The sequence below is a fragment of the Dermatophagoides pteronyssinus genome, unplaced genomic scaffold (genome assembly GCF_027571235.1).
Source record: "Dermatophagoides pteronyssinus isolate colony J.1.1.1.1 unplaced genomic scaffold, Derpt_VIB-CSIC_2022.12 sq0020, whole genome shotgun sequence".
NCBI lineage: Eukaryota > Metazoa > Arthropoda > Arachnida > Sarcoptiformes > Pyroglyphidae > Dermatophagoides > Dermatophagoides pteronyssinus.
The window spans coordinates 584,790-612,282 of record NW_027461544.1 but is presented as its reverse complement, the minus strand read 5'-3'; the positions used below and the strand labels follow the sequence as shown (position 1 = coordinate 612,282).

At 29.1% G+C, this 27,493-nt stretch overlaps 1 protein-coding gene across 1 annotated transcript in view; it reads left to right on the top strand.

The window, feature by feature from the left end:
* Positions 1 to 2,170: 2,170 nt before the first annotated feature.
* LOC113790958 (uncharacterized) overlaps positions 2,171 to 27,493 on the top strand; it is a 29,445-nt gene continuing 4,122 nt past the window's right edge. Inside the window, exons 1-2 of the mRNA XM_027340666.2 lie at positions 2,171 to 3,711; positions 18,135 to 18,434. Of these exons, the coding sequence (XP_027196467.2) occupies positions 3,177 to 3,711; positions 18,135 to 18,434 (835 nt within the window). The 5' untranslated portion in view covers positions 2,171 to 3,176. The remainder of the gene's footprint in view (positions 3,712 to 18,134; positions 18,435 to 27,493) is intronic.

Below are 27,493 nucleotides of genomic sequence, written 5' to 3'. Positions count from 1 at the left end.
TGAAAAAAACAAAAAATATTCATTCTAGCCAAAAGGGTTTTTTTGTTTTTCGCTGTTGACAAACAAACAAACAACAATCAATCGAATCATTCCATCATCATCAAATAGAAACATCATCAATCGGTCGATCATATTGATAGGGTTTTAACACTGAGGAAGAGAAAACTCACAATTTTTTCTCTATGTTTTATATTCGTTATTCATTGTTGAACGAAAAAGATCAATTTACGCTTCAATAGAAATGAGAATTTTTCATTCATTTTCGAATGAAAATGAATGAAATTCTTTCTAATTTTGGCAATAAAAAAAATGGTGTCAAACAACAACAACATTTATTTCCATTTGTTTTTTTCTATTGTAGAATCGGACAATTTGAAAAAATTTATCTGTTCTTTTTAACACCCCCGTATCTCGCTCTTTTTATTCATAGAATTCTCTTCTCTTCGGAATCGAATGTCCATTTTCCAAACAGCAGCAGCAGCAGTAGAAATTTGGATAAAAATTTTTTATGGTTTTTTTTCGTGATAATTCACTGTGTGTGTGTTTTGACAATGAAAATGAACATCATTCATTCGCACTAAGACTGAAAGGGGAAAAAGAAACATTACAAGGGGAAACATTTTCAAAAACATCCATTGTGTGTGTGTGTGTGTGTGTGTGTGTGTGTTTTTTACCATAAATCATTCACAATACTTGATGATAATAATTTCATTTGATCTATCCGTACCATCCATCCTATTCCATTCTATCCTATCTATATTTTGTTGTCTATCCAAAACACATTTGGCATGACACAGAAATGAAAAAATAAATATATGGTGAGTGACTGACTGTGTACGAGAGAATCTGATCGATATTTTGTTTCATTTCATTTTTTGTTTTGTTTGTTGGTATTTCATATGTGTCCTTTGGTAGTTCCTATGTTCTCCATTGACGATATGGATGTTTGTTTGTTTTTTTCGCTGTTTTGTTTCATTAACACCATCATTTTTTTTTTGTTTTTCCCTGTTTATGATTGGGCTATTTGATTATGTTTTTTTTGGCCAAAAACGATGATGATGGAAATTGATGAATCTCAATGTTGATGATAAAAGTGAATAAATACAGCGACAACGACAAATTGTGGAAAGAAAAAAAACAAAAGTAATAATATTCATTTCTCTTGAGATTTTCTATTTTCAATTTTCCATGTTGATTTTTTCGTTTGTTTGTCGATTTTTTCGATTTTTTCGTTTTAATCGTATCCATCATCACAGTCAATTTAGGTGTTTTGTCAATCAATAGCCGTAAGGAATGTCTGTTTGATCCCATCATCACTTGTATTATATCCGGACATTTTTTTTTATTCAAATATGAATTTTTTTTTTTTGGGTGATTGAAACATTCATTCATTCATTCATTATGAAGATTTTGATTATCATTCAATAAAGAATTGATGATGATGATGAAATAATAATAATAATGATGATTTGGTTTGATGATGAGGTTTGGTTGTGGTTTTCGTTTTTTTTTCGTTGAGTCTGTGTTTTACAAATGAAAATATAATTTGTATTTGTCTCTCTCTCTCTCTCTCTCTCTCTCTCTCTCTCTCTCTCTCTCTTCATATATTAATTTCCCAATGGTATAATAACAGTAATGTTGATGATAATTATTATTATTATTAAAATAATACTGTTTGGTTTTGATTCATTTTTCTTTTCATTACACAAAGATATTTATCATTTTTCGTTTTCGTTTTTGTTTTCATTTGTTTCCCATTGAAAAATATTTCATTTCAGAGAAAAACGAAAAAAAATCTGACCAAATGGACTATTGAAATATATATTGTTGATAAATGAATAATGGCTGCTGCCTGTCAATCTAGAATCGTAGAATCGTAGAAGAAAAAAATCCTTCTTTTTTTCCATTTGACATTTTTGTTTTTCTTCTTCTATCCATCATATGTTTTTTAAGGATTTTTTCGTTGTTTGAATTTTCCTAAAATTCAACCGATGAAGAACCAAAAGGAAAAAACCTATTTGTATTTGATATATAGGGCGCCATGAATATAGTGCATCAAATACATTACACAAACACACTACGCACACACACATTACATCAGAAAGTCTGGGTATTCAAGTATATATACCACTTCCTGATGTATTTTTTTATATTTGGGATCATAGCAGAAAAAAAACAACATTCAAAATGAATGAATGAATCTCTGCTTCTTTTTGGGTTCTATTATTATCATCATCCAAGCAGCCCGAAACATTCACAATGAATGAATGGAAAAATTTTTTGAAAAGCACTCAAGAACCAGCCAGCGCGATTCAACATTATCGAAAAGCCTGAGAATCATCATCAGAATTCTGTCATCAGAGAGAATATCGATATCAAACAATATTTCAAATGTAAATTACATCATCATCATTGATAAATATTTCTGTGGTGTTTCGGTGTGATTGTAAAAAGCAAACAAACAAACAAACAAATACCAAATGATTTGATTGATTGATTGATTGAAAATTGATGATGATTGATCGATCAAAAAAGAACCAAAGGAAAAGAGAAAAAAGATTACATCATCTATTATTTATTCATTGTCACCAATGTTTGTTTGTTTGTTTGAATGATGATGATAGCAATGTTGATTTTTGAAAAAAAAAGAAAAAGAAAAATCACGTCTACCGTTATATAGACATCATCATCATTATTGACCGATTAGCACTTGTTGTTGTGTTTTGAAGGTTTTTTTAAAAGTTCAAAGTTTATAATGGTGATGGTGCGTCATAATTTTCAATCTTGATCTTATCATCATAATCATCATTTTAAAGTGAATCAAATTCCTGAACTGATTTTTTTTTCAACAGATTCTTTGACGAATTTATTTCCGGATTTTTTTTTATAATATCCATTCTACTTTCAAAGTGTTAACAGAAAAATTGATTCAAAAGAATTTTCCCTTTCTCTCTCTCTTCCCGGATCAGAATACGGAATTCCAGCGAATTGCATCCATTTTTTCCCGTGTATTTTCCCGTGTTTGTGTGTGTGTGAAACTTGATTTAAATAATGCAAATAATAATGACGATGAAAATATAATGGAAATAATAACCAAAATTCCTAATAACGGATAAAGGATTTTTTTAAAAAAGTCAAAATCAACATTATCAACAACAATAAAGTTTACTTCTATAATGAATAATAATTCTATACGATCATTATTATATCGAAAGGATAATAGAAAATTGATGAAAATGTCAACATTATTATTATCATCAATGGATAATGACGATGATAATGATATGCAATTAATCGATTATCAAGTGTCATCAGCATCAACGCCAGCGTCACAAGCATCATCAGAATTAACATCAAAATCACCAGCATCATCATCATCTGACTGTGATAAGTGTCATCAACATTTTTGTGATTCTTGTGTTTATTGTTTTCGTAGAAAAAATCAATGTGATAATAAAAAACCAACGTTAGTGTTACCAGTGTTAAAATCTCTGAATAAAAATCCTAATAGAACAGCCAGATTATTGCCTAATCATTATAATTATAATCATCGTCAAACACGTGTTATAAAAACACGTAATAATAATAATCGTTTACAATTAATACAAATTTGTTTAATATTATTATTAATAACAAGTATTACATCGGTTACATGTATGTTGGATGCATTGAAAGCATTATTTATATTGACAGGTGCATCAACCTATTTGGGTATGTTTTTATCACTTTAAGTTTGTTTTTTGTTTGAAATTCAAAATTTTTTTCAATTTTCTTTGAACAAATTTGAACCAAATTCTCCAATCATCAGAACAAGTTGATAGATTTATCGATCTGTCCAGCATAAATAAATAAATTTATGAAGAAAAAAAAATCTTCTTCTTCCTTTTTTTAAAACCAACTTTAACCAGGATTTTCCCCGATTCAAATCGATTATTATGCTTTGCGCCATATGATCTACCAAAAAAAAAACGAAGAAGAAAAACAAATATGGAAAAAAATATTAGCTTTTTTTTCGTTTCCTGGCCGAAATGATATTTGTTATTCCAATAATATTCCAATGATATGTGTTTCGTTTCTGTCTATCTATATCTATCTTCACAAACAAACAACCAAACAAACACATATTTCAATTCCGATAATCAGTATTGAAATTGAGAAGAAGAAGAGAAGAAAAATTTGAAATCTAAACACATATTGCCCATAACTAGAAACGAACGAAAACGTGTTTCGAATTTATTATTATCATATCACCGTTTTCATTCTGAATATATGTGTTTGATGAATAATAAAATCATTTTTTTTTCCTCCAAGATAGATAGATTTGATCCATGATCATGATCATGATGATGATGATGGCATCTATTTAGCAGACCATCAAATGTCCAATTCATTCCTTCATTTTATATGATAATATTTTGCTAGATTGCAATGAAGAAGAAGAAAAAGTGAGCAAAGAAGCAAAGAATATATATAATTATGTGTTTGAATGGATTATGGATCATCAATAAAACGTTGTTTGTTGTCGATGATGACCAATAATGATTTTTTATTGACAACCCTCTGAATGAACGAAATGAAATTTTTTGGATATGATAAACGAAAAAACAAACAGCAACATTTATTGATGCATGTATGGGTTTTTTTCCCTGGGAAGAATAAAAATTGTTCATTCATTCATTCGGTTATTAGCTTTATCATCATAATCATAATAATCATAATCATCATTATTCTGTCCATTTCCTATCTTCTGTTTATTATATTTGATTATATTTGGCGCCAAATTGGTATTTGTCTTTTTTCTTCGTTGGTTGGTTGGTTGGTTGGTTGGTCCATGTGTTTGCGTGGCTGCCAATTAAAGGCACCAGAGAAAAAAAAACAAAAACAAAAAAAAACCCATTAACAATAAACACAACATCAGTGTCGATTGATCTATATAACCAAAAAAAATACAGAAAAAAAACCGTTTTGATAATGATTATTATTCGTATATTTATTTTCACGTATTTTTTTGAGGTTATATTCTCTCTCTGTCTCTCTCTCTGCTTGATATATCCTATCCTATTGTTACGTAATGATATTTTAGGATTTACATTTAATGACCACACACACATATTATCATCATCAACACACCAAAACATTCTTTCATTCGTTTATTTTGATTTCAGGATGGACAATCATGTATATTTGTTGCTATATGTCCATCATCATCATCATCATTAACCGGATATTCTTTTGGCTATTTTTAATAATCATTATTATTTGTTGTTGCTGTCATTCATTCATTCTGTGTGTTTGTTTGTTTGTCTGTATCTGGTGATTTGATTCAATTTTCTATTTCCGGATAATATTTATATTGAAACAAAAACAAATCTGTCTATTTGTGTATCATTAATATGAATTTTTCTTCATTAGTAATTATCATTTGAGACATATATATTGTCCAATATATATTGGTCCATTTGGTAATCAGAATTTTGTTTGTTTGTTGTTTTGCATGTTAAAATATCGTTTTTCAAATGAAAAGATTTTCTGTTGTTGTTAGTTAGTTTTAAATGAATTTGTTTTTGGATTAGATTAATGAACAAAATGGATTCATTTAGGGATCAATTGGATCAAAATTGTCTGATTTCTCTCTCTCTCTCTCTCTCTCTCTCTCTCTCTAATCGCTTGAAAAAATTTAGATTTTTCTTTGTTTTTGACTTTGACTTTTTCTTCATCATCATCATCATTTTTAGCCAGACTAAATTCATTGACTAAAGTTATTATTATTATTATTTGTAAAATGATAAATCGAAATCTTACAATTCGTTCAATGTTCTTACATTAGTTATACAAAGAGAGAGAGAGAGATTATACAAATAGATTTTTCTTTCACTAACGACGAGACTATCTCCAAACGATCAACATTTGTTTGTTTTATCTGAAAATTTTTTTCTTTGATTTTTTGATTCTTTCCGGGAAATATTTTTCAGTTACCCGGTTCGTTCTGTTTGTTTGTTCATGCGATTATCATCATCATCATCATCAATGATAATAATCCTAAAAACAAATCTATATCCTTGCCTTTTCGATGTAATGGAACAAAGAATCCATTTCTCTATTCTTTGATTGATTTTTTCCACTTGTTTGACTTTTTCTTGGTTTTGCTTCACGATTCTGGATTCTGGATTCTGTATTCTGGATTCTCTCTCTCGCTTTGTTTATTCAATCCCGAAAAAAATGATCCTAATTAATTAGGGCTAGAATTTTTTGCTTCATCGATTATGTCTAGTTTCGGAATAGTAAATCTGTGTTTTCTGTGTTGGGGGTAACTTTGTATATTTTTCGAAACAAAAAAAAGGGGGGAATAGAGAAAATCATGTACCAACATTGATAGTTTGTACACGAATCTCTTCATCAAACAAACATTGATGAACAGTGAAGGCATTTTTTGATCTTTGGTTGATGGCCAACCAGAGAATCTATTAACGAATTGAATATTTTTTTAAAAAAAATTTCGCAAACAAAAACAAAAACCAATGACTTTTCCCCTCTGTAAATATTCAACGACGTTGTTTACAATGATAATGGCGTCGGTAATCATGATGCCATCAAGATTATAATTTCCGAAAAAGATTTTCTGCATTTTCGGTTTTTCACTCCATTTTTTCCCCTCATTCATAAATATGGATGATATTTTTTTTCGTTTTCGGTGATTTTAAATAATGATTTTGGTTTTTTTTTATTCGGGAAAAAGGGTTTTTTATTTATTTTTCGCAACCAACAAAAAAAAATCTCAATTTTTTCCACTTTATTTTCATTTGGATTTTCTTTTTCGTTTTCTTTTCTTTTCGTTCTTTTTTTGCGTTCGGAAAGAAAAAATCCAAATTCTGCCAAAAAGGCCAATCAAACAAACATTCATTTCATTTTCGGTTTTTATTGTTGGCTGTTTGATTTCGGTTTTTCCCAGAAAGAAAGAAAGAAAAAAGATAAATTAATGTAATTTACGAAAAAACGAAAATTTTCCTGTTGTTGTTTTTGATAGAAACAAACGAAAAAAAAACAGGAAGAAAAAGCTTCCATATGTGTAACTTTATCTCAATTTTCAAATCATTTTCACCGATTTTTATATTGTTGATCGTTTCGGGTATCTTCTTATTCGGGTATCAATACGATTGAAAACGAAACGAAACGAAAGAAAAAAGATTCTTTCAAATTGATCACATTCAAATATTGACTACATTTTATTCTGTTTGAAAATTCTGTTGTTGTTGTTGTTTATAAGGGATTTATTTCCAAAAATGCATTTCCACTTTGTTTATCTCTCTCTCTCTCTGTTGATGTTTGTTATTTCAACATAACACACTACAGTAGATATAGTTAGTTACTATTTTATCTTAATATTAATCATTTTGAATGCAAAATAGTTTCTTTTTTGTATTCTTCATTTGTTTAGTTAACACTGAACACACATGCTCATCATCAAGTTCCCAGCAAAAAAATATGATTTGAAATTAAATGAATGAAAATTACTGAATTACTGATGATGACTGAATACTGGTTAGTAGTGTATATCCCATGAAAGCAAAAAGAAAAAAAAAGAAAAAAAATTCCTGGATAATTCAAGTTGATGATGATAATAACGCCAGAAAATGAATGAGATTTTGATCAATTTTTTTTTTGGCACATTTTGAATTCATTTTTTTCATTCACTAATGGTGTATGTGTCATCATCTATCATTTAAACAATCGACTCAAGTTGAGTAGAGAATGAATGAGCGAATGTGAAGAAAAACAAATTTGCAACACAAAGAGAAATTTTGTGTTCACTTTTTTTGTTTGTTGCAAATTCAAATTCATAACACCAGTGACGATGACGACAACAACAAATCTTTTTTTCCTCGAAAAAAACATTGTGGCAAGAATATTCTGCATGAATTTGGCTAGAATAATATTCCTCATTGATATTGTCCAACGCCAACGCGAACAGCAGAATTTCGATTGAATTGATTTGACTGAACTGGATGAATTCTCTCTCTCTCTCTCTCTCTCTCTCTCTCTCTGCTTAGCTTTTAAATCTTTAAGATTAAATTCAGGCTAAAAATAGTCTGATAAGAACGAATGAACAAAACTCAAAGAAAATCGCATAGAAACGAACGAAAATTGAACAACAACCAAAAAAAGAAACGAGTCAGCATCCAAAAAAAACCGATAGTAAAGATTGAATATTTAGTGAAACCTTATGAATAATGTTAACTTTTTTTTTTTTGTTTTTGTTTTTCCTGTTGTTTTTGTTATTATAATATGAAATGAAAAGAATGAACATTTTGGAATAATAATGAGTGTCGTTTGAATTACAGAGAATATCAAGAGAGAATAATAAGAACCAAGGCGACATTATCGATGATGATGATGATGATGAGGATGAGAAATGTTTGTGATTGAAAGAGCAAAAGAAAAGAATAAATCCTATATGGTAACATAGCAAAAGAAAAGAAAAAACCTAATAAGTTTCTTATCAAAAAAATCTTAATAATAATAAAGTAATTGTTATTGGGTAACAGCAGCCAGCCATTCAGTCAGTCAGCCATTCAGTCTCAAGTCAGTTGGTTAGTTACTGGGGAAAAAAAAATCCATCAAAACCTGTGTAAGGTTGCAAAAAATGTTTATTCGATTAGATTTTTTTTTGTGATTTTTTCGTTTGTCGCAATATACGAAGAAAAACAAAAGAAAAATATATATTGATCACCACTGCCAATGTGTTTTAATAAATCATCATTTTCGCATGGAAAAAAACAAAAGGCAAAAGCCAAAATAAGGTGGAAAATATCGTCGTCATAGTCGTTATTGTCGTAAAATAAATCACACTAAATGAATAAATGAATGAAAAAATCCATAACTTTCATATTATTTACATTACACAAATCACACAGCACAGACAAACACACATATAGAATTTCATTGCTATTCATTCCATTCTGTTTAGTTTAATTCATTCATTTAGTTTAGTTTTTGATGTTAGATTTACTAAACACCCACACACACACACACACATAGAGCAAACATTTTTTAAATAAATCCATAGTCCATTCAATGTTTATCATTATTATTATTATATATGAAAATGAATGATTTAGCCATGCTTCGATTGGCATTTGTTTGGTTTGTTTGTTTGCAATTTGTTTTTTTTCTTCCGTTTCTTTTAAAAACAAAAACGTTTGATGAATAATAAATATGACATGATGATGATAAAAGTCAATCGGAAGCAAGAAACTAAACCATTGTCCATCGTCAGTGTTAAAAAACAAAACAAAAACAAATGTAATATAATCGTAGATGATTTTTTTTTGCTGCTGTTGTTTGATTCTTTTGGTAAAAAATATAATCCATTGCTTAACATTGTAATCATATGATCCGTTTTTTTTCGTTTTTCTGTGTTTGTTTTATGTTTTTATTTCCTTTGCTTGTGTTGTCATGCTTTTATTTTTTTTCTTGTTGCAAAATCGAATCAAGAATTTTTTCCTCTGCTGCTGCTGCTGTTGTTGAATTGACTGAAAGATTCAAGTCAAGAATCTTTTCTTGTTGTTTTTCTTCTTGTTTGATTTTCTTGTTGTTTGATTTTCATTTTTTTTCGCCATTTTTTTTTTTTGCTTGTCTGAATCGACTTTGATATTTTTTTCATTTATTATTGATTTCAAATGGATCAAATTTCAAACAAAACAATGATTATAATCATTTGAAATGATGATGGCTTTTTTTTCCTATGAAATAAATAAATCTAGTTCAAATTCAATCAACCATTTCATTGATTTTTTTTTCTTGTTGTTGTTGTTGTTTTGTTGACTGGCTAGTGTCACAGAATCCTCCACATTTGAGAAAAAAATTTTCCTTTATGAAAAAATTCATTTTCCGCAAAATTCATTTTGGTTCGGTTTTCTTCTTTGGTTTTTTGCTTGTTGTTTGGGACACCACCACCACCACCATCATCGATGGGGAGAAAAAGGTTTTTGAATGTAAAATCACACATCATAAACAAGGCAAAAACCCCTTCATTCGTAGTAAACAGTTAACCGATCGACCGACCGACCGACCGATTTGATCATTAGCGCAATTTGATCAAAAAATTTCTTATGGTTTTTCATTTTTTCATCGTTTGTTTGGTGGAAAATCTTTTATTTTCATTTGATGAAACAATTTTTAAAACGAAAAAACAAAATCGTGGTTGATTTTCTGTTGAAAAAAAATTAATGACCACGATGATGATGATCATCATGGTATGATTACAAAACACATTGTACATCGTTGGCATCAAAGAAGAAAAATTATAGCCACTGGAGACAAACAAAGCAGTAAGGAAAATGATCCAAACAAAATGATCATTTTTGTCACTGCTCAATCGATTCTTCTTCTTTTTCATTGAAATTTTTTAGCTTTTTTCAAAATTAAATTGAATTAAAGTCAAGACCAGAGAGAGACTTGAAACAAACAAGCAAAAGAATCATAGAATCATAGAATCGACCCATCATTCTATAGTTTTTTTCCCAGTTACCATTTTGCTGTTGGTAGTTTAGTGAATTTTTCGCTGTTGGTTTTTTTTCAAATGTGATTACATTAAATTACAATGTTTTTTTTCAGTGAATCAAAGAAAAAACCAAACTTGAGGATTAATGATAATGACTCTTTCACTCTCTCAAAAGTTGACCAAAGCAAAGAGAGAGAGAGAGCGAAAGATAATAAAAATAAATTAAATTAGATTAATTGTCGTTTAAACTTTACTTTATTCTTTAAATCAAGTTAAATTTGATTAACATTTGATTTGATCTTTGACAAAATGATGATGATTATGATGATACTCATTGATCTTATTGTTTTATTCATGTAATTTTTTCTTACAAAAAAATGACATTTTAATTCATGATTCATTTTTTGCAGAAAACAACCAGAAAAGTAACAAAATGAAAATAACCGAAAAGATGATGAATACCAAAGTAAAAAAAAACATGTGAATATTATCTCACCAAAACTGGAATATTACATAGAAGATTCCTAAAGATGAAATACATACATTGAGAGAGAGAGAAAGATCATCATACCGTAACAACAATGTTTTTTTCTTCTTCTTCTGTTTTGACATTAATTAGTTTGATCAACAACAAGGAAAACATTTACTTTCCATTATTATTATTATGAAAACATAAACATTTTCTTCTTCGTTGTTTGATTCATGATGATGATGATAATTTTCGTCATTCATCGTCCTATTTCTATCTATCTTTTCACATAGATAACGTTTTGGAAATTTTCATTTCATTTCATTTTCTTTTCCACAGTGTGTCTGTGTTAAGAGATAACAATATTTTTTTTCGTTTCTGTTTCTGTTTGTCTGTAATAATAAACTAATGACACACAAACCAAACCAAAACAAAACAAACAGAGAAAAAAAATCAATCCATCTTCTTTCTGTCCCTGAATTTATGAAATATTGAAATGATGAAATTGGACAGATATTGTTAGATTTGGTATATTTTCCCGGATTTGTTTCCCTGGTTTGTTTTTCTGTTTTTCAAAAAACAATTAATTTTTTCAATTTTCAAATTCAAATTCAAATTGAGCGATTTTTAATTAGATTTTTTTTTTGAAAAAATTTTTCTTCGGGATTTTCTCCACACACACACACAAAAAAAATTCAATGATGTTTCCCATGTTTCTGATATTCAAGGGTTAATCCCAAAGTCAATAATAAAAATGGAAAAACAAAACAAAAAAATTCTGGTTTTTTTTGAAGTTCTTGTCGAAGAGATAATCATATTTCTCAACTAAATTCACTAATGGAAAGTTTCTTGTTTTTTCATTGTTTTAAATTTACTTTGACATTACAGTGGTACCTCGGTTAACGAACACCTCGGTTAACGAAATTTTCGGTTAACGACGATGGGTCAGGAGAAAAAATTACCTCAGTTAACGATGATTTTTTCGGTTAACGACGATTTAAAAAAATCAATTTTTTGATTTTTTTGCGTATAATTTATTATAAATATTTGATTTTTTCAACAAAGACAACATCCTACTTATGAGAATTGATATCTAATCAAGAAATTTCATGAAAATTACAAGTTCCAAATATAATAATCGCTAGCCGAAAATGATTCTTTTTGGTTGAACAAATCTGAATTCCCTTATTCAGCTATGATTACTAACGATTCAAAATTCGCTTGCTTAACGATGATCACTGACAAATCCAAATTTACTAACCAAGCAATGATCACTGAAAAATCCAAATTTCCTAACCAAGCAATGATCACTGAAAAATCCAAATTCACTTGCTTAACGATGGTCACTAACAAATCAAAATTTGCTAACCAAGCAATGATCACTGAAAAATCAAAATTTGCTAACCAAGCAATGATCACTGAAAAATCCAAATTTCCTAACCAAGCAATGATCACTGAAAAATCCAAATTTCCTAACCAAGCAATGATCACTGAAAAATCCAAATTCACTTGCTTAACGATGGTCACTAACAAATCAAAATTTGCTAACCAAGCAATGATCACTGAAAAATCCAAATTTCCTAACCAAGCAATGATCACTGAAAAATCCAAATTTCCTAACCAAGCAATGATCACTGAAAAATCCAAATTCACTTGCTTAACGATGGTCACTAACAAATCAAAATTTGCTAACCAAGCAATGATCACTGAAAAATCCAAATTTCCTAACCAAGCAATGATCACTGAAAAATCCAAATTCACTTGCTTAACGATGGTCACTAACAAATCAAAATTTGCTAACCAAGCAATGATCACTGAAAAATCCAAATTTCCTAACCAAGCAATGATCACTGAAAAATCCAAATTCACTTGCTTAACGATGGTCACTAACAAATCAAAATTTGCTAACCAAGCAATGATCACTGAAAAATCCAAATTTCCTAACCAAGCAATGATCACTGAAAAATCCAAATTCACTTGCTTAACGATGGTCACTAACAAATCAAAATTTGCTAACCAAGCAATGATCACTGAAAAATCCAAATTTCCTAACCAAGCAATGATCACTGAAAAATCCAAATTCACTTGCTTAACGATGGTCACTAACAAATCAAAATTTGCTAACCAAGCAATGATCACTGAAAAATCCAAATTTCCTAACCAAGCAATGATCACTGAAAAATCCAAATTTCCTAACCAAGCAATGATCACTGAAAAATCCAAATTCATTTTCTAAACAATTTCAACTAAGTAACGAATTCAAATTCATAAACGAAACAAGTCCAACAAAGAATGAAAAGTTTAACAAATCTTATCGATCAAGGAATAAAATTCGATTGGTTATCAAAAAGTGCTATGGGAGAATATGGTTCATTTTTGAAAGATTTCGGATTTGAATAAGAAAACAATTTCCTGGGTTTGAATGGATTTAAAATTTGCAAAATTTCATTTTGAATTCAATCGTTTTGAACGAATTGAATCGTTATAAACACGTGAATTTGAATTCTTTACTGGCCATTGTTGGAATGGTTAAACAAGTGAATTTTGGATTTTTCAGTGATCATTGCTTGGTTAGTGAATTTTGATTTGTTAGTGACCATCGTTAAGCAAGTGAATTTGGATTTGTCAGAGAACATTGCTTCGTTAGTGAATTTGGATTTTTTAGTGATGATCTTTAAGCAAGTGAATTCGGATTCGTTAGTGATGATCTTCGAACAAGTGAATTTGGATTTTTTTAGTGATGATCTTCAAACAAATGAATTTGGATTTTTTAGTGACCATCGTTAGACAATCTAAAACATATTGCAACTCTTTTTTGAGAAAAAAAGGTAAAGAATTATGACAGTGAAGCAAACTTTTAAGGGAAGTGGGACATTTTTCATTTTTATCACCGAAAAGTGATGATTTCCGTTATCAGATCCAGTCTATGGATTAGCCTAGATAAGAACGAATTCAAAAATAATCAGTTTATTATGATTACATGGCTTTTTTCGAGAATTTAAGGTGATAATAGGAAATCAAGGTCTGAGGTCGGATCAATTTTATCCGCTCTCCATTGAAACCTATGGAAAATCGTACCTCGGTTAACGAACATTTCGGTTAACGACGGTTTTTCAGGACCCGATCATCGTCGTTAACCGAGGTACCACTGTATACAAATAGCTAGCCATAATGATGATAACTCCTCCATAAAAAAAAGAATGGTAGAGATAATAATAATTCCGATCAATTTGATCGACATGTTGATGACAACTATGATAAGCGCATCACTGAAAACATCACTGTAATGTTCCTCTTGTTGTAATCGTTTTTTTTCCTTTTGAATTCAATATTCATAACATCTCATCTACTGAATGGTCATCATCATTACACTCTGTAAAAATGAACTTTTTTTTTGATTTCAAAATATAGTTTTCAGATAGGGAATGTCAATAATCAAAATGGCTCTATTCTCGAACGAATGATGGTTGGTTGTACAAAGTTTTTTTTTCTCTGTTCTTTGTTGATGTGAGGTTAAATCGTTTTATGGACAAGAAAAACTCTTGAAGTTGAACAACAAAAAAAAACTCAAGGCAGCCAATCAACCAAACTAATAGGTTTTTTTCTTCATCTTTGGGAGAACCAAAAAAACTTGTCTATCTCTCTGTGTGTGTGTGTGTGTGTGTGTGTTGAATATACGAAAAAAAAATGAAATAAAAAATTGTCAAAAAATTCTTTGAAAAGTTTTTCAACAGCAGCAGCAGCAGCAACAAAAACTTTTTTTGGACCATCCGTTTTTCTTTTTTGCTTTTTTTTCGATTTTTTTTATATCTCAATCTTTTTCAAGAAAAAAAAGACGATTGTTGTTAGTTTGGTAATAACACAGGCAAATATTCGGTCTCTTTTTTTTTCTGTGTTGGATGTTTGTTTGGTCAGATAGACAGTGATAAAAAGAAAAAAACGTTTTTTATTTACTTGGCGAATCTGTTTTATCGTTTGGCTGTTTTTTTGGTCAGTAAGGTTTATTGTCGTATACTTTTCGTGCATATCACCATCATCATTATGTTTCGACAGATTTTTTTTTTCGATGTTGAAATTATTCACACACACACACACACAGACCTCTATTATTATCAATGGATATATCATCGTTGATTGAAATTCAATATTCAATATATGTCGATAATGTGAAACATTGTATATATCTAGGTTGTAATAAAATATCGATTTTGTCAATGCACAAAAAAAAACTGACCAACACACACACACAATGAAATCTGAAATAGTCATTCTGATTCTGTCGCTTATCATTTGACTATTTTAGTTTTTTTTTGAAATTTGATTGAAAATTGACAAATTTTTTCTGATCACTTTTTTCTCTTTATAATCACCCCATAATGGACAAACAAACGAAGAAACAAATGCAAAAAAAGTTTCAACATTCTTTCTCTTCTCTTCCTATTTCTTTTCGTTTCTTTTTTTCTTTGATAAATTATGCCCAGTCAGTTGATTTTACCGATATGATCATCATAACATAACCATTTCACTTTTCTCACACACATATTTTCAGCTGAAAAGAATCCAAATGCAACAAAAACAAAATACCAACAAAGAAAAACTTATTTCTCTTTTTGTTTCTTCTTCTGAAATAAATTAGATATATATTACTTACTTACTTCATCATTTTACTTTACTTTAGATTTGGTCGATTGATTATCAAAATATTATTATCATCATCATCATCATCATTATCATAATTAGAATGATATACATTGTAACAACAACAACAACTGTAGCAAAATTTTTCTTCGTTTTTCGTTTTTTCACAGCTTTATTTATGTATTAGAATAGAAACAAAAAAACCATATTGTTTTCTTTGAATGAGCCCAAAGATTTTCATTTTTGTTTTTTTGTTTTGTATTTTCCTACTTGGCTATAATCAATCTTGACCATTTATTTTCATTCTTTTATTCTGGGTAAAAGAATATTCTTTCACCATATTTCTATTCGTATTTTATTCAATATGGGAAACGAAACGAAACGAAAACAAAACAAAAGTAATAATGGTTATTGGAATTAAGGCAGTGAAGCCAACTTCCCTTGTTATTTTTTCCTTTATATAACACTTTGGAATGAATTTTTTCTTCTTATTGCTGCTTTTTTCTCACTATATTTTTCTTCGCTTTCGTTTCTTCATTTTGTCTTTGACCGATAAGCAAGCAGGCATACACAATGTTGTTGGTGATCGACAAACTGATATTTTTTTCCTTGAGATTTCCTTAAGATTTTCTTCATTACATAACCAAAAGAACGAAAATCTCACTATCAATCTTTTGAAATGAAAAAAAAATTTCATTTCATTGGTGGGTTTCTCTTTTTTCTTCACTTGTTATCTAATTGTACTAATTGTACTTCTTGGGCCAAACCAATGAAAGTGAAAAAAACCTGGAATCGATTTTTTTTTCCTATTCTGGTTGCCAAATCTCTTCATCATCATCATAATTAATGTATCGATCATAAAATCGATGATCGATACCATATAATAGCCAAGAGAGGGAAGAGAGAAACCAACAAAAACAAAAAGAAAATGTTACAATTAAATTCATTAACTTTTTGCCTTCAATTCAGTTGTACACGCAAATGTGTCACCATTTTTTTTGTTTCTGTGTGAGGGAGGGGGTGGTTAAAATAACTTTATTTTTATTAACCCTGCGTTAACGGCCTGGAATCACATATGAAATATGATTTTAACCCAAAAACAAAACTGACTGGCGATTCTGTAACGTCCAGTTCCTTTTTTTTATTTCAAGGCAGTCCAGAAAATCACATGATAAAATCAAATGAAAATATTCTACAAATTTCACCGCTATAAGAAGAATTTTATGACTTCTCTCGGTATACTCGGTTCAATTTGTTTTTGTTGTTGTTGTTGTTTTCTTTGGTCGCTCGTTTGGTCAACAAAAGTTATTCTTTCTTTCATTGGACGAAATAAGAAAAATTGAATAAGGAAAGAAAAAAAAGAATAAAAGAAAAATTTATCATAAAATACAACCAAACCAACTTAACAATGAATGAAAATGAAATATATATATTTTTTCACTGGCCACTGATAAATGGCTTTTTGCTTCATTTTAAGGGGAAAAAACAAGGGAACAACGAGGGAAAAAATCATATATGTGAACGGGGTGGTAATCGTCGTCTTTTATTATTATTATTTTTTGGATCGTTAATGTCGAAATAGAAAATCTAAAATTATGACGGCCACCACCACCACATCATAATTTTCATTTTCATTTTTTTTTGTCAAAAATTTTTTCTTCTTTTAAATATTTTTCACACCTTTCTCCATAAATCTTTTTTTTTTTCCTGTGGAAATTTCATAATGAAAAAAATCTTCTGCTGAAAATGATGAACTTTTGTTGATAAGAACCAACAAGATATTCTCATTTAAAACCACGGAGAACTAACCTTTGACATACGGGAAAATAATGATTTTTTGTTTTTTTTTTATTTCTGTCCGGGTTAAAATTTCCCGTAAGCTATTGTTGTTGTTGTTGTTGAACTTCAAAAACAAATTTTTCAACCATCTTTTGTCATTTTTTGCTTGTTGTTGTTGTTGTTGTTGTTGTTGTTGTTTTTTGATCGTTTTTTTCGGTTGTTGTTGTTGTTGTTTTATCTCTCTCCCTCTCTGTACAACAACAACAACATATTGATGTTCAACAACAACAACAACAAAAAAACATTATTCTGGTTCATAAAATTTCTACAATATCCGTATTGGTATAACGGGTGTCATTGTGATGATGATGATGATAAGTTTACTTGAATGTGTTATTTTGTTTCGTTGTTTGCATGTTTAAAAAAAAAGTGATGATATCTCTTAACATTCACAACAACAACAACAAGATGACAATAATGTCTTCTGTAATCATATTTTCTCTTGGTTACATAGTAAAACATATTTATGGTGCCTTCTGTATATTTCTTCTGTACAGCAGAATTTTTCTTGGTTATAGAAGAAAATTCTGTTGTTTTTTGAAAAAAAAGAATCACAGAATTTATGAATTTGCGACATAGAAACCCATCATCATCATTTATGATGGTGGTTATTATTAACTATTGTTTGGTTGGTAATTTTTTTCCTTTGTTTTGTTTTTTTCGTTGGTTATTATTGACCAAATATAGTGACCAAATATGTTAACATTAGTCAACAACAACAACCAAATCAACAACATCATCCACACCATCCAAATCATCAACAACAAACCAATGGACCATTTTGGACACCACCATCAACATTATCTTTATCGCCATCACAATCGATGATAAATGCAAATCATTCATGGATGGCATCATCATCATCAATGTCACAACGACAATGGCCAATGTTTCGTGAAAATCATCAACAACAACAACAACAACAATCATCTTCTTTTTCAAATATACCATTATTATTGATGCCTGAAGGAATTAATTTTTTAAAAGGTCAGTAAAAGATTCAAGTGATTTATTCTTGAAAATGTTTTTCTCAATTTTTTTTACTTTGTGCTCATCGCACCATGCATAAATACTTGAATCCAATTGCCTATTTAGGCAATTTTTCTTTCTTTTCCTTGAAGTCAGTTTGTTTCGATTTGTTTTTTGGTTGTTCGGTCTGGTTCAATGTGTGTATGTTTTTTTCCGTTTGTAAAGATAAAAAACATCAAATTCTTAAATTGTAAAGAAAAATATTTCTCAAATGATTTATTGGCCAACAATTCATCATGGACAAATTTTTCTTGCTGTTTGTTTGTTTGTTTGTTTGTTTGTTTTCGTATTTACCTTATGGACACAATTCATTCATTCATTCATTTTGTTTCCCTCGATATTTATTCCAGTTTTCATTTTTCGTTTTTCGTTTGTCTGCGATGCAATCATATCGTTTTGCATTCAAGAGAGCGAAGAGAGAGAGAAACATTTAAAAAATGAAAATCTTTTTTTCGTTTTGCCATATTTCTTCAAAAAAAAACATGATGGGGAAAAAAATGTAAAGAATCAAACAAACGAAAAAGAAAATGATATTTAAATCGATGAAAAACATTGAAAAATAAATTTCAAATGGTTTTTTCTTCTTTTGGACCGAACCAGACTTTTGTTGTTGTTTGTTTGTTGTTTATTGAAATTTACCTGAAACTGATTTCGGTTTTTTTGTTTCGCTTGTTCTCCCTTGTTTTGCCTTACTAAACGCATACAACAGCAGAATTTTGTTGGTTTGCGTTATCAAAATTGATAAAAAACAAAAACAAAGAAAATCTCCTATCATCCCCAGCCCGAAATAACCCGATATCTTTATTAGCCTTGTAATGAAAATGAAAATTTTTCCTTTGTTTAGTTTGGCTTTTTTTTCTCAGCCAAGCCAGAATGAATCAACAACAACAGCCAAAAAATCGATTGCAATTTAGTTATCGTTATCGGTTGTTTGTTGTTGTTTGTTCGTTTGGTTGAGATAAATAAATTTTCGTTTCCCTTTCTTCTTTTTTTTCAGCTAATATCACCATTCGTTACATAATCAGGAAAAAATTTCAACAACAACAATGATGACAGCAGCAGCAACGAAAAAATGAAAAAAAAATTGAAAATTTTCTAAATAAAAAACCATTATCTTTACTTTCGTTTTTCTGCTGTTGCTGCTGGTACTATAGTAGTATTTGGTCAAATAATATTTTATTCATTTTCTCGCTTGATTGTTATGGAAATAAACATCATAATCATTGATTCGTTGCTTTCGTTGTTATACCCGATCACAAACACCTAAATACAAAATGGCAGCGAAAAAAATTCATTTTTATCGATCGATATTTGTTCAATTTCGTTTGGCTTGGTTTGGTTTTATAGTAAACAAACAAACAAACATAGTGAATGAATGAATGAAAATGGTACAGAACTTATGGAACGATACAAAATTTTATCAAGTTTTTTGGCTATATTGTGGGTGTTTTTGTTTTGTTTTGTTTTGGTGAACTTTTTCAACTACTAAATCCACTATTCGTTTTTTTTTCATATCCTGTATATCATGACTTACTACTGGATTTTTATTTCTTGGCAAAGAATTTTTTCTTTTCAGTGTTTAGTTTGTCAATGGAAAGAAATGAAAATGAAACGGATACAATAAGTTGAAGGGGAGAGAGTGAGAGAGAAAGTGAGAGCAAAAGTTATATCAAAGGCTTTAAAGAAAGTTGAGAATAAAAAAAATATGGTCCAAAACCGAGAGAGAGCGAAAAAGATTTTGAATTTTTAAATAAAAAAATTCAAGTATCGGGTTAAGGAATTTGTTTTTTCTTTCGGGTTCTTTTTCTTGGTTGTTGTTCTGGTTGCTGTAATAAGAAAGATAGCCCTTTTCAACAGCTGCCATCATAACTTTGTGGTTTTGAATTTTGACATTTTTCCTTTTTATATTCGCAAATAAGGCAAAACAAAAACCGAATAATATGCCAGGGAGAAAAAAAATGATCTAATGATAACAAATGTGTGTTTAGAAAAAAATCTCGTAAACATTTCAAACCGAAGCAAAGAAAAAACAATGGGAAAACCAAACATGGATACATTTTGAAAAAAAATATTTAAATTTTTTATTTTGGTCGTCCTTGATTTTTTTTTTTTGTTTGAATTTTGTTTTTCTACTGGATTTTCATTCTTGGCAAAATTACCCGAATTTCGAATGAATTCCGTTATTCCGTTGCTGACGACGACGACGACGATTGTTCGAATCAAAAATGACATTTTTTTTCTGTAATTCAATGCAGAAAGCAAAGCAAAACAAAACAAAGATTCACAGAAAAGATTGAAAAATGAATTTTGGAAAAAATTAATCTTTTTCACAGCCAAAACAAAACGAGAAAACAAAGCAACATTCAAATCAAATCAATCATTTTCTAGTCCATTTTAATAATCGGATTTTGTTTTGCGAAAACATTTTTCGACTAGAAAAAGTCTCTCAAAATGAAACATTTTTCAATTGTTTTTAATTATGTTGTCTAAACTTTTGTGTTTTGTTTGTCGATCTAGCCAGCAAGCAAAAAACGTGATAATAATCATTCCAAAGAATTTTTTCTCCTCTCCCATTCGACTTGTGAACTTTGATTTTTCTGATTTTCTCTTTATTGACTGAATTACTGAATTACCGAACAATCCAATTATATGTGATTGGTTTTTTTAACCCCTCTTCCCCCATCGAAAAAAATAAATAACCCTCAACAATATTCTTCTTGTTGTTGGACAATCATCATCATTTGAAGAAATTTGATCCTTTTTTCAATTGAATCCAACAAACATTGAAAATGACCTTACCAATATTAAACTGGATTAAAATGAAATTTTTCTTTTCTTCTTTTGGTTCCTTTCGTTTTTCTTCATCTTCTTTGCTTCGTCGTTTCAATCAATCAATTTGGTTGAATGGATTTTTTTTTCTGCTTTGGCTTTCCAAGAATTAAATATATTTGGGATAACTAAAGTTAATATTTTTATTGTTATTATTATTAAATTGTTAACACTGCAGCAGCAGCTTCTTTGTGCTACCACTACTGCTGCTAGATTCTTTATTTTCAACCAAAAAAAATTAGCCCAAAAAACTTTTCCATTTAATTTGATTTGATTCAGTTTTCCACAAACAGAAAAAAATGTTCATCTCTGGATGATGGTAGTAGCAGTGGATTGATGCAATTTTATATCCACTTCATTCAAAGCCTTGGTTGTTTTCTTTTAAATAATTTTTGTTTTGATTCAAATTTCTTTCTTTGTCGTTTGGAATTTTGTGTTAACCACCACCACCAACAATATATGTCGATATGGGAATTGAAAATTTCTGGATTTTCTTTTTCATTAATTTCATCATCATCATTATCAGCATCGGTTATTGTTTGTTTATTGAACTAAATTCACTATGATGTGAATTCACATTGTTATTGAATTGAATTTCTCTCTATTGTTGTTTTCGTTGTTGTTAATCCTTAATTCTAATTGAAGGAATGATTTTTTCCCCTTTCCTTCAAAGTTCCATTGAATCACTGTTGTTGTCGATTTCGTCAATTCATTCGGTTTGAAAATCAAAACCAAAAAATAAAATCTTTGAGTTCAAGCCAAAAAAAGTTAAAATTCACTCAAACAATTGAAAAACAAAACAAAATTTTAATTCATATTTTTATTATTGATCCAGATTTAACTTTTCATACAAACACTGATGATGATGCTTTCAATGATGTTGTAATCAACGAAAAGACAAAGACAAACATTAACTTTCAACTTGAATTTATTCTTTCCAAACTGATTTTTTTTTTTCATTCAAGTTTTTTTTTCATTTACACTTTGTTCGTTGGGGTTGATTCTCTTGATTCATTTTTTCATTGGAAACCAAAAAAAAAAAAAAAACTTTCCGAACGACCGAAAAATTCAACTTTTTTTTTGTTTTTGTTATCGAAAAAATGATGAAATTCTTATGAATTATATTTCAATATTTCGAGATTTTTTTTTGATTAGATTTTTCCATTTTTGTTGTTGTTGTTTTTTTTGTTACTTGCGATAAATTTCTTATGTGCTGCCTGCCTGTTTTGTTGTCTCTCTCTCTCTCTCTCTCTCTCTCTCTCTCTCTCTCTCTCTCTCTCTCTCTCTTGATCAACCGATCAATTTTCATTTACTTTTTCTTGGGTTGAAAAATTGCCTCAAAGCGCAATTCAGAAATATAATGGATTCGGTGATTCCGATGAGAAATGAATGAATGAATGAAAATTATTATTAATTTAATTGAATCGTGATGCTTTTTTTTTTTTCGTTTGGTGAATTTATAAAAATTTTTTGTTTCCCTAATTCTTCATATTTGGAAAGAAAAATCGCTTTGAAATTCTGCTGTTGTTAATGTTTTTTCATGATTGACTCTAGAGACTTTTCAAATAATGATCATAATGCCAATGGCCAGATATCAATTCTTAATTTTTTGCGTTTTCGTTTTTGTTCTTTTTGATTGAAACAGACGGTTTTTGTTGTTGTTGTTGTTCATTTTTTGTCGTTTCAGACTAAAATAAAATCATCATCATTATCAGCCGTTGATTGATGTCGTCTGGTATATTTTTATTAAATTGATGATAATGATGATGATGATAAAAGAGAAAGCGATTGGCCATGATTAACTAACCGATCGGTTTCCGTTGTATGATTTTCGTTTTTCGCTTTGTTTTGTTTTTGTTTTTCGCTTTGTTTTTTTCGCTTCTCATTCCATTTCATTTATTCGGTATTTGATTGGTGATTGTTGATTGGTGGCCGAACAAAAAAAAGAAAAAGAGACGGATTGGACGATATATTCTGAAATTCTTTGGAAAAACTTTTTGTTATTGCAAAAAGAAAATTCCCGAAAACTTTCAAGTATAGAATAATAATAATAATATTTATGGGAAATTGTCCATACATTTTTTTTTCTTTCAGTTTATGTTTTCAGCTTGGATTTTGAAAATTTTTTATTGTTTTTTTTCAATGAAAAATTTTCAACGAACAAATTTTAAAAATAGGGCAAATTCTGCTTGTATCTGCAGAATTCTGTTGTTGTTATTAGCCTTGGAAAAAAAATTCACACTTTGGATGGCTGTGTGAAAATAGTGGACATTACACACACACACACACACACAGCATAATGATTATCATCATCATTATCATTATGATAATTGAATTCACCAAACAACAACGAAAAAAATATCAGCAATAATAATAATATTCAATGAGATTCAATAATTTTTTTTGGCTGGCGCCAACCAAATGGCGCCATTATTATATATAATATTTTCCATCTTTTTCCGTCTCGCAAAATCGTTAATAATTTGATTTTTGATTTTCCCATTCTCTCTCTCACTCCATTGTTTGTTTGTTGATTGAAATATTACTTTTTAACAACAACAACAACAAAAAACGAGCAAAAATCATTGAAAGAAATGGAAATTTGTTTTTTTCTTGCTGTTAACGGTGTTAAAATTTTTTTGTTTGCAAAATTTATATGAATTTCAATCAATTTAGATTCAGGATTGCTTCGGTTTTTTTTCTTTTCAATAGATTCGATTCAAAGTGGATTGGCAATAATCATTTGTCGTTGTTTTTCCCCTTATTATGACAAATTCATTTTCAACAACTTTTTTTTTCAATTCGTTCTTCAATTTCAAGTAGTTTCTTTCTTGAGAAAATTGATCCATTTTGTCTGCACAGAAAATCGTTTAAGATGTTTTTTTTTCTGTGATTGATTCATTCATTCAATTCTCTCTCCGGAACAAAATATCGACAAATTGCAAATCACAATCGCAAATTATGATTTCTTTTCTTTTATTTATTTTCTACCTGAACACCTGAACACACACAGACAAACAACAACAAAGAAAATTTCCAATTTAAAACTTTTTTTTTGTTGTTGTTGAATTTTATCAATTTCAAATGGTGTTCAGGCAGTTAGTTAGTTGAAGAGTTTATTCGATGATGATGATTCTAATGTTTTGTTGGTCGGCAAATCAGTTAAAAAAACTTTCTTTTTTTTTGAATATATTTTTTGAAAAAAGCGACATCCTTACGTATTGATGCTTCAGCGTCTATCGACTATCATCATCGTTGATTATTGATCATTGATCATTGATAGAGATGTTAATTGAAATAAATTAGTATAGTTAAAAAACAATTTAACAGCAGACAACAAAAAAGACAAAAAATGTGATGATAATAACAGATGGAACAGATGGGGTTAACAAAAAAAAAGGTCTGATGACTGAATATATAAATTTAATTAATCATAGATTCTTGCTACTTGCTACTGTTACACATTACGTAACATTGAATCTTTATTGTCTTTTTTGCTGCTTTAGGATGCTAAAATAAATGTAAAAGTAATTACTTTTCAATTATATTTGTAAACAGTATATTAATATGAAATTATAATTTTTCTCTCTTTTCTTTTTTTTTTCAAGTAAACACAAATGCCATCTTGTTGGCAGTGTGTTAATTTAATAAAATTATTATTATTATGTAAAAGTAATTTTTAACCCCCTCGCACCCCCCACACACACAGTGACAAGTTTATCAAATCTATTCTTAGCCAGTCAGTCAGTCAGTCAGTCAGTCAGTCAGTCAATCTTTGTGAAACGCACACACACAAAGTTTTATTCAAATCGACAAATAAAAATGTGATTATTTTCCATGAAAACATTCTTTAGAATAATTGAATTGAAAACGCACACACAGAGAGAAGCAAGAGAGAGAGAAGCAAGAATATTCTGCCTTATGATACAAATTCCCTGAATGCTATTTGTTTCTGTTTCTGTTTTTTTTCGCTATAAGCTATATTTGATGGAAAAAAAAATTTTTTTTTCAAAAGCATCACTGGCTTTACTTTGATTTGCTCCCTTTTGTTTCAAACTAATTTCTTTTTTTTTATTATGTGAAAAATTCTTTAACTTTTTTTTTTACTGGTTCCTAATCACTTTTTTTTTTTGTGTGTGTTTCTGCCTAGATTCGCGATGATAATGAATATTCTAATTAATGGAAATCTTCTTTTTTTTCCATTGAAAATGTTTTTTTTTTGTCAATTTCTTCATTTGTAATTCCTATCATCATTATTTCGCTGTTGTCACATGAATTTTCATTCGCTGTTTTTTTCTATTGAAATTTTCCAAATATTCAAATGTGCAATCATAAATTGATTGATTGATGCAAAAGCAAACTTCATTTTGAAATTAATATTTTTTAGTTGATTGATTTAACACGTTCGTTACCGGAATTTTTGGAAAAAACACATTTGGAACCACAGCAAATGGACGATGCTGGTAGCGAACGTGTTAATTAACATTCCTTCATTCGTTTCAATATTCAATGTTAATTGGATGTTGTTGATACAGAGATTAATGCAAAAATAAAATAAAATAAAATAAACAAACAAACCACGTATGAATTCATTTTGAATTTGTAAATACAAATTGAAAAGTTGATGAATTTTTCTATGCCTTTTTTGCCTGCTAATGATAATATTGATTCAATCAATTTTCTGTGATCAGATTGAAATTGTAGTCAAAGAAGAAGAAAACAAGCAAAAACAGCAAAGTTTCTCTCCGAAGCGAATTTTGTTTTCTTCCTTTGTGAATATATATTCTGCCATTAATTTATGGTTTGTCAATGAATTTTAATGTAAAATTGTTGAGCGAAAAGAAAAAAAGAAACTGTTATTAAGATTGTATCATTCAATGTGCCACACACACACACACACAAACATTTTACTCCCAAAAACAGATTGCCTCTGCCCTGAAATGCTATCTTCACTGCAATGCATTTTCTATGCTTTTTATAGAAAATCATCATTAATGAATGCATCAAAATACTTTTAATTTTTCTTTCTTTCTTCTTTCTTTCGTTTCGTTTTGTCTTTCCCCTATAGGACTACTACTGCATACAGGGTACATTTTAGGCAAAACGAAGAAAAATAAAGAAATTGTGTGAGAGACTAAAATCATTAGCCAATTAATGCTGGTGACAATGGTTTTTTCTTTTCTTTTTTCGTTTCATCTCCTTCTTCTTTATTTTCATTGTTTTAACCATTTGGGCTCTGTATAAAACATTAAATAACCGAATGGGAAGAAAAAAATTCCAAATGAATTTGAATTTGCGTTTGTTTTTTCGGCAATGAAAAACAGAAAAACAAAGAATTTAAATTCACCCTTTTTTTTGAATGCGAAAAAAATACACTATTTACACATATTAGGGTCAGAATAGATGAATGAATGAATGTATGAATGTCAGAAGAATGTTTTTCTGTTTTGTTTTGTTTCCAAAAATTAACCCGTTTGAACAATAGTAGTGTGTGAAAAAGAGAAATGCAATCAAAATGCTCGATTCATTTATTATTTTGTTTTTGCATATTCGAGCTTCATTAACTAACAAACTTGAAGTAATTATTTCCAAAAACACAGACATAAAAAAATCCAACCCAATACAAATCCAATCAATCAATCAATCAGATCGATCAATCAAAACTGAGAATATTTATTGGTTATTGGTTTATTGGTTTTTCTTATTAACTTGAAGTAACTAATAATAACCTTCTTCGAAAACATTATTATTATTTGTGGGGTTATTCAAACGAAAAAAACAAAAGTTTTTTTCTTTTGTTTTGTTTCCATTAAAAAAATATAACTGTCGTCATCCAATCAAGTCTATCTTAAGTCACTATTTTTAATATGTTATTTTCCTTGGAAAAAAGCAAAACAAAAAATTTTTTTGTATCAACTTGGATCAAAATAGGCGAATAACAATGATGTATGTGAACAGATTTTTTTCTATTTCGACAGATTTTCTTATTTTTTTTCAAATTCAATTGAAATAAATGAATCTGACAATGAATTTCCGGAAATGTTCACAAAAACAGACAGACAAAAATAGCCAGAAAAAAAATCACCATATTGTTGTTGTTGAGATTTAAGAAGATTTGCTTGCAAACGGAAACATATTTATCAAAATAGAAACTTCGTTCAAATGATTGAAACAAAACAAAAAATTAT